Consider the following 7,339-nt stretch of genomic DNA (forward strand, 5'->3'; position numbering starts at 1 on the left):
TGATCAGGGGGAGATGGGGGGCTCCTGTCCAAGCCTGACACCTCTGGCGGAGTCGTCAGGCCTGGGAAAGGGGCCGATTCTGAGATTGGAGGGTGATGGGGGTCAACGCCTGAGGGCTCCCAGTATGTGAGAGGGGGCAGGCTGGGCTGAGGGACACTCCTGCCCCCACACACACACCCAGTGCACGAATTTCGTGCACCGGGCCCCTAGTCCTATATAATAAACTAATATGCAAATTGACTGTCATGCCCTCACACAAGATGGCCACCCCCATGTGGTCACAAGATGGCCACCACAAGATGGCTGGCAGGGGAGGGCAGTTGTGTGTGATCAGGCCAGCAGGGGAGGGAGGGCAGCTGGGGGGGGACCAGGTCCACAGGGGAGGACAGTTAGAGGTGACCGGGCCTGGCAGTTGGGGGAAACTAGGCCTGCAGGGGAGGGCAGTTTGGGGTGATCGGGCCGGCAGGGGATCAGTTAGGCATTGATCAGGTTGGCAGGGGAGTGGTTAGGGAGCAATCAGGCAGGCAGACAGGTGAGCGGTTGGAGCCAGCAGTCCCAGAGTGTGAGAGGGATGTCCCTGATTGGAGAGGGTGCAGGCTGGGCTGAGGGACACCCCCCCCCCAGTGCACAAATTTCATGCACCAGGCTTCTAGTAGTATAATAATTAGAACACATGATTATTTGGTACTGAATATAGCTAAGAAAATTGCCTTTTCTGTCAATTTGGGATTTTCAGGAAGCCAATAAGACCGAGATCAAAGTGAAGGTTTACTGAGGGGTCCACTGTGAAAAATAAAGAACGGGGAAGGAGGAGGGGGTCGGGAGAGCTTCAGCCGTCCTCAGCCAGCCCAGCAGGGAGCTGCATTGTGAAGGTGGCCTGTTGGAGGAATTGTGCTGGAGGCAGAACTGGCCGGGCCCTGGCGTCCTCGCAGCTGCCACACCCACTGGCCCGGGAACCAAGGCCGATGGTGAAGGACCTGGAAGCTGGTCAGCGAGTTCTAAGACCCGAGCAGCAGTGAATTTTCTTTCCAAGTCCTCACATCATTCCTTTCACATGGGGTTCATCCTTTTGTTACCAAATAGAATTGAGGATATATTTTTTCTTTCACTATAACTGAAGCAAGAAGAGCTACTGAAAGCATATCATTGAATACTAGGTAAAATCAATGTCTTCATTGCTTTTCTTTTCTTTTTTCTTTTTTATAAAATAGCGTTGAAATAGCCTTGCAACAAAATGAAATCACGAACACATTTATTGACGACTGGAAAACCCTGGTGGAAGAAGAAGGCACCTTCGGGGACAAGACCGATACCCACCTGAAGGAGTACCAGTCCTTCACCGACCTTCATAACCTGATGGAGAAAATGGTCACCTGCGTCTCCTGGCACCCGAATATCTATGGTGAGACGGAAGAGACAGGGGTTCTCTTTGTGGTGACAGCGAAATAGCCGGGTGCTTTTATGTGGAGAGTTGAAAATTAGCTCCACTTCAATCGGAGAACTTCCGTTTGCTGAGTGCCAGGCACCTGTTAAGCACTCTCTTTCCGCACCTTCCCTGGGCCGCGCGTCCTCCCAGCTACTCTGGGTTACCCAGTGCGACCTCCACTTCACACCGAGAGGACAAAGCTCCACTCGGGGGAGTGGGGGCCTCAGGTCCCCGGCGGGGGCAACGCCGAATCTGGAGGTGACTCTGGCCGGTTGGGTGGGATGCCCCAGGTTACCTTCATTCCCTGCATACTCTGCCTCTCTGATGACAGGACAGGATGGCCGCCCCCCCCCCACCCCACCCCCAAGCTCCCAGCAGCCAAAGGAGACAGCAGAGTGAAGGTGGAGCTTCGTTCTTCCTCCTCCCCGCTCCTCCCCCACACTGGTCCTTTCCTCACACACACAGAAACATTTATTTTTCTTACTAAATCTTCAAAGTCCAATGTTCATGTTATGTTATACTACCGGTCATCTGTTTGGACTGGGCACATTTTCAAGTGCTAAGGAAGTGACAAGTGGTTGCCGGTAACCATGTTAAACAGCGGGACTCTAAGAAAACGCTTGGGCTCCTGTAGAACATTTTTGCTCACGTTTCCTCCAAAGGGAAATGAGCAGTGACTATGTACGAAAAGCAAAACCTACAAAGACTTCACTACGTGCGGCTGTTGCAGACCTTCACTGTAACTGTGTTTCACTCAGGACTCATAGCTGTGTCGGTGGCCGTGCGGCTCTCCTTTGAAGAAAGAGTTTACTTTTCTGGTAAATTATTGCTGCAACCATCACTGATTCTGTTCTGGAGTTTCTCCGACCCCATACATCCTCAGGTAATGAAGGAGGGACTTCGCATGGTCTACAAGTTTCACATATTACTGTCACATGCCTCTCTTAGCAGTTGCAATTGCAAAGTGCTTTATAATCACCAATGTTGTAAATCCTTATAAAGTCAGGCTTTTCTTCAATTCGGAATTTATGATCATTCAATTTGAGGAAAATGAAAGTTTACACTTGGTTTATTGAGAAGGTTCATTTGAACAAATCAACATGTTATTTAAAAAAAAAAATACTGTAAGAGCCCTGGCCAGTGTGGCTAGGTTGGAGCATCATCCCATGCACCACAGTGTCGTGGGTTTGATTCCCGGTCAGGGCACATACCCAGGTGGTGAATTCAATCCCCAGGTGGGGGTGTTGGGATGCAACCAATTGATGTTTCTCTCTCACATCCGTGTTTCTCTCTCCCTCTCTCCCTCTTCCTTCCTCTCTCTCTAAAGTCAATAACAACATCTCCTTGGGTGAGAGCTTAAAATAATAAAAAGAAAAGATTGTAAGAAGAGCATTCACACAATTTTATTTTATTTATTTTTTTGTTAATCCTTACCCGAGGATATTTTTCCACTGATTTTTAAAGAGAATGGGAGAAGGAGAGACAAAGAGAAATATTGATGTGAGAGAGATACATTGATTGGCTGCCCCCTTTATGACCAGGGACTGGAATAGAACCGGGGACCCTTTCCACAGGCTGATGCTCTATCCACTGAGCCAAACTGGCTAGGATTTAAAATGCAAACTCTTTTATGAGCTTTATTTAAATACTAATTGTTCAAATGCAAATAGATTTTAGTTTCGTACAAATTTCCTCACTTCCAAGGATCACCAGTAGGTGGTGGTGATGAGTAAAGATGAGTGTATAGTAGTGTGAGGGAGAGCAGTGATCCTAAAGAGAGTGCACAGCCCATCTGTAGGGACAGCTACTCTTCAGTTTTCTTATTGGTGGTCTCACTTGTCAAGAGAACACAGCAATTGGGAATTTTGTGTGAAATCTCCAACGTGTTGAATAGCTATTCTAAAACCAAACCAAAAGTGCCCACTCAAACCAAACCAAAACACACAGCAATTCAAGTAAAACAAGGCTGAAGGCTGAGTTTGCCCCATAGGGTACTATTTCTAATACGCGCTCAAGAAGAGTTCTGCTTATGGGGAAGGCACTTTATAGGGTTAAATGAAGTTTTTTCAATGGACTTAAGTATAATAATAACTTGTTTCTATAGAGTATTGTATAATTAAGACTTTCCCTAATAAATATTAGCCTCCCCTTCTTCCTTCTTCCTGAATTCATCTGAATTAAGGCAGTTTTTCTGTAATAGAGTCTAGACACTTCGATTATTATAGACTCGGAGATCAAAATGACAGCTCTCTAGGTATTTCTTATCAGCCTACTTACCACAAAAATGGTGCCATTCTCTTGGTGGGGTTTTCTGTCATTGTCCAGTGATGTCAAACTACTTTCCACTGTGTGACATAGAATGTGCCTGAACATCAGGCAAATAGCAAAATAAAAGACTTCTCCTTTCCTCTATTTTAAAGAATAGTTTTAAAAAGACAAGCAAATAACTTCTTAAAGAAATAATGCAAATGATTTATTTTGTCTTTGTTCTAGTAAAAACTATAAGAGAGTATTACAATACTTTATTTTCAAAAGTAGAGGTTTCTCTAGAATCCACAGAACACCAAATTAACCAAGATCATTCATCCCAATTCCAGTTGGCAATCTTTAACTCAATGATGGCAAACCAATGGGGCCTATATTTGCGGTAGTTATGTTTGTAGAAGAGCAGTAGCCATGCAAGTGTTTTGCTTGGTGGTAACCCAGCAGCACCAGTGCTACCTATGGTTGACATACCTATTCCTTCACACCAGTGTATTCTTTGCAGAGCGTCCTCCCTCCCCTACAAGCCCTTGAATTCATTTACTTCCTGGGTCCTGTATTATTTTAAATTTTGAGATATCATCACTGGCAATACCTTCGTCTTCTCTTATGCAACGTATTTTATTTTTGCGTGCTTACTATGTGCCAGGCTGGATATACAGCAGGGAACAAAACAGGCAAATATCCTGCCTTCCCAGAACTTACTTTCCACACTTTTCGAAAACATTGATTTCACATTCCTTTTGCTTGAGAAAAATTGTAAGATGTCCCAACAATGACCCATGGAGCATGGGGGAAGGTGGACCTGGTCCCCTTGAAAACATACCTGCTCTCATACATATGTCTAATGTCTGCAATAAAATTCAACAAAAGCAGCTTCTAATTCAGAAGTAGAATTCTGGGAATGGACTCTGTGCATGTTCCCATGGGTGGCTATAAAATGGGACTTTTGACTGTTTTAATATTATTTGCCAGCCATTCCCTTAGTAGGTTTTCTCACTCTCTTGAATTTGTGGGGTTCATTTTAGTTAATGCTGGAGAGCCCAGACGACATTTTCTGCTTCACGTTCTGTCCGAGTAACCCTAATATTATTGCTGGAGGCTGCATCAATGGGCAGGTATGTATGGACTTTTTTTTTTTTTTTAGCTATTTATTAATTTAGACAACATCTTGTAATACATTTTGATTGGTTGATTTTTTTTTTTTAACTTAAGAAGTCAATTAAGCAGAAGGAAGGCATGCCATTGTTGGCCAATCACCATGCCAGCAACTGGGGAATAAAGATGTGTTAGGGGGTTGGATGATGGGAATGTAAAAAAAAAAAAAAAAAAAAAAAGGAGAAAAAGAAGAAGAAAAAAGAAAAAGCCTGCCTTCTGTAAGTAAGTACGTAAATAAACAAATAAATAAATAAATAAGGTGTCGGCGCTGCAGGTGTCCACAGGGTAACCTAGTCATGATCATTGGGACAAACTCGGTCAAATCTATTTGTATCGCTGAGATAGAATCATGCATTATACCAGATTTAACGGAAGAACAAAACCCACAAGTATTCATACCCACTGGTCAAGAGGCCTCTTGAAATTTCCCTAGATGTAGGAGTTAGGAAGTGATACAGAGTTTAAACAGAAATTCACTGGAAAATATACATATATTATTGAATTTATGTGTGCATAGTTTGATATCATGTTTGTTTGTTTTTTCCTTTGTTATCTAATTTATATAAAATTTAGGTCCTATCCTCCAATTGCCAGTTTCTCCAATAAAGAAAAACAAAAATCTTAAACGTATGTTTTAGTCAAAGTTTGAATTCACTGTGCTCCAGTGAATTTGAGCATTGCAAGAGTATGTGATTCTTTTTTGGTATGGCTAGGAAAACTTCCTTGTCGTTGAAATTTAAATGTCTGCAGTATCCGTGCCCATTTACCGAAACCAAAAGCATCCAGGAAAACAACACTTCTCCCTGGGTTTTGTCTCTGATGACGACCCAGACACATCCTCCAAGCCCTGCAAATCCTGACATGCCTTGTTTTACTCATTAGGAAGGTTAATACAATTTTGTTTTCGTTTTAGGGGTTGTTGTTTTTTTTAATAAAAGCAAATGATGAAAATAAAAGCACCCATAATTCTGTAATTCTGACATTTTGTGAAGATTTTAGTGTACTGAAATGACTTTTAATCATTAAAAATTAATATAATTTAGTATTGCATATCTACTTCATTCTGATTTTTTCAAATTTGGAGTTGGCCATAATATCCAATAGAATAAAATTCATCATTTCTTACACTTTTTGGACAATTGAGTATGTATATTTACCTCTGGAGAACAAAACAGCTGAGTCTAAAACAAGTGTCCCACAATCATAGCACATTCCCGAAAATAGAAGGTGAACTCTTCCCAAAGTGGAGGGGGTGGCATGATGTTTACCTTGGATTTTAGAAATTACTGGCATTTTTTAACACAAGCACAAAAATCAAAGTGTTGAAAATACTTTCATACAGAAGAAGACATTCTTTTTTATATTAGCTTTAAAAGTTGCTGCCTTAGCTAAGATGTAGGCTAAATTTGATTATCCTCCAAGTTTTTTGATTTATCCAAGGGCTAACCAATGTGAATAGGTTTTTAAAAATCCTTTAATCCTGAAAATGTGTAATAACATCTATTTCTGCTTCAGATTATCCTGTGGGATATTACCGCACATGCTAGCCGCATAGAGCACGTTAAGACAGGCAGCAGTAGAAGTAAAAAAGCCACACTCAAGGTTAGTTTTTTACAATTTTCCCCCATTCAGAAGTTTATTTAAAAATACTTCATAGCAGAGTTGCCAAATTAAATAAAGACTCAGTGAGTGGTGGTGGTGGTGGGGGGGGAGGGTGTCTATTTCTCAAACCTTCACATCTGCTTTGAACATTGTTCTGAATCGCTTTCACGTAGGCCTTTGATTAAAACACCGCAAAACCAGTGGCACCGTCTATCCCAGGCTGTTAAGTTCTTTTTTTGTTGTTATTGTCATTAAATAAAATGAAGTGGCAGGTGAGTTTCCTAAAGTGATGTAGTTGAAGAAGCACTGGACAGAAGACCATGTTCTTCTCTGGGTCATAGTCCTGTACGTTTGGACATTTCCCCACTTGGGCAAACATCCATTTTCTCACGCATAACATGAAGAGGGTAATAATATACTATGATTTTATGAAGCTCTGGATTCTGCCAAGAAGGTAGGGGAATGCTTCCTGAGCTCCCAGCTCAGTACCTACCCACGGTTTGCACATCTCCACCCTAGGTCTCTGTAGGATATCCACAGGTCTCTCACCAACAAAGGAATGTGGCCTTGTGTGCACACAAAGAAGTACTTTTTCAAAAATGGGACTTCGTTGATTCTTTAGGGAGTAGGTCAACAATTTTTGTTAAGTTTAGCGATAAAATCTTAGACTAAACTGAAGGGAAAAGTATATAATGTTAGTCCATAAATATCTACACTAATAAAAGAGAAAAATGGTAATTGGCGTGCGACACTACCCTTTTCATTGGCTAATCAGGGCTATATGCAAATTAACTGCCAACTAAGATTGGCAGTTAACTGCCAACAAAGATGGCGGTTAATTTGCATATGTAGGCACAATGCAGGGAGGCGAAAGGGAAAGCAGGAAGAAGC

General features: G+C 42.3%; 1 protein-coding gene across 1 annotated transcript in view; it reads left to right on the plus strand.

The window, feature by feature from the left end:
• WDR63 (WD repeat domain 63) overlaps positions 1 to 7,339 on the plus strand; it is a 79,070-nt gene that overhangs the window by 23,438 nt on the left and 48,293 nt on the right. Inside the window, exons 8-11 of the mRNA XM_015572113.1 lie at positions 1,212 to 1,402; positions 2,185 to 2,309; positions 4,717 to 4,806; positions 6,362 to 6,448. Of these exons, the coding sequence (XP_015427599.1) occupies positions 1,212 to 1,402; positions 2,185 to 2,309; positions 4,717 to 4,806; positions 6,362 to 6,448 (493 nt within the window). The remainder of the gene's footprint in view (positions 1 to 1,211; positions 1,403 to 2,184; positions 2,310 to 4,716; positions 4,807 to 6,361; positions 6,449 to 7,339) is intronic.

This window comes from Myotis davidii, unplaced genomic scaffold (genome assembly GCF_000327345.1).
Source record: "Myotis davidii unplaced genomic scaffold, ASM32734v1 scaffold162, whole genome shotgun sequence".
NCBI lineage: Eukaryota > Metazoa > Chordata > Mammalia > Chiroptera > Vespertilionidae > Myotis > Myotis davidii.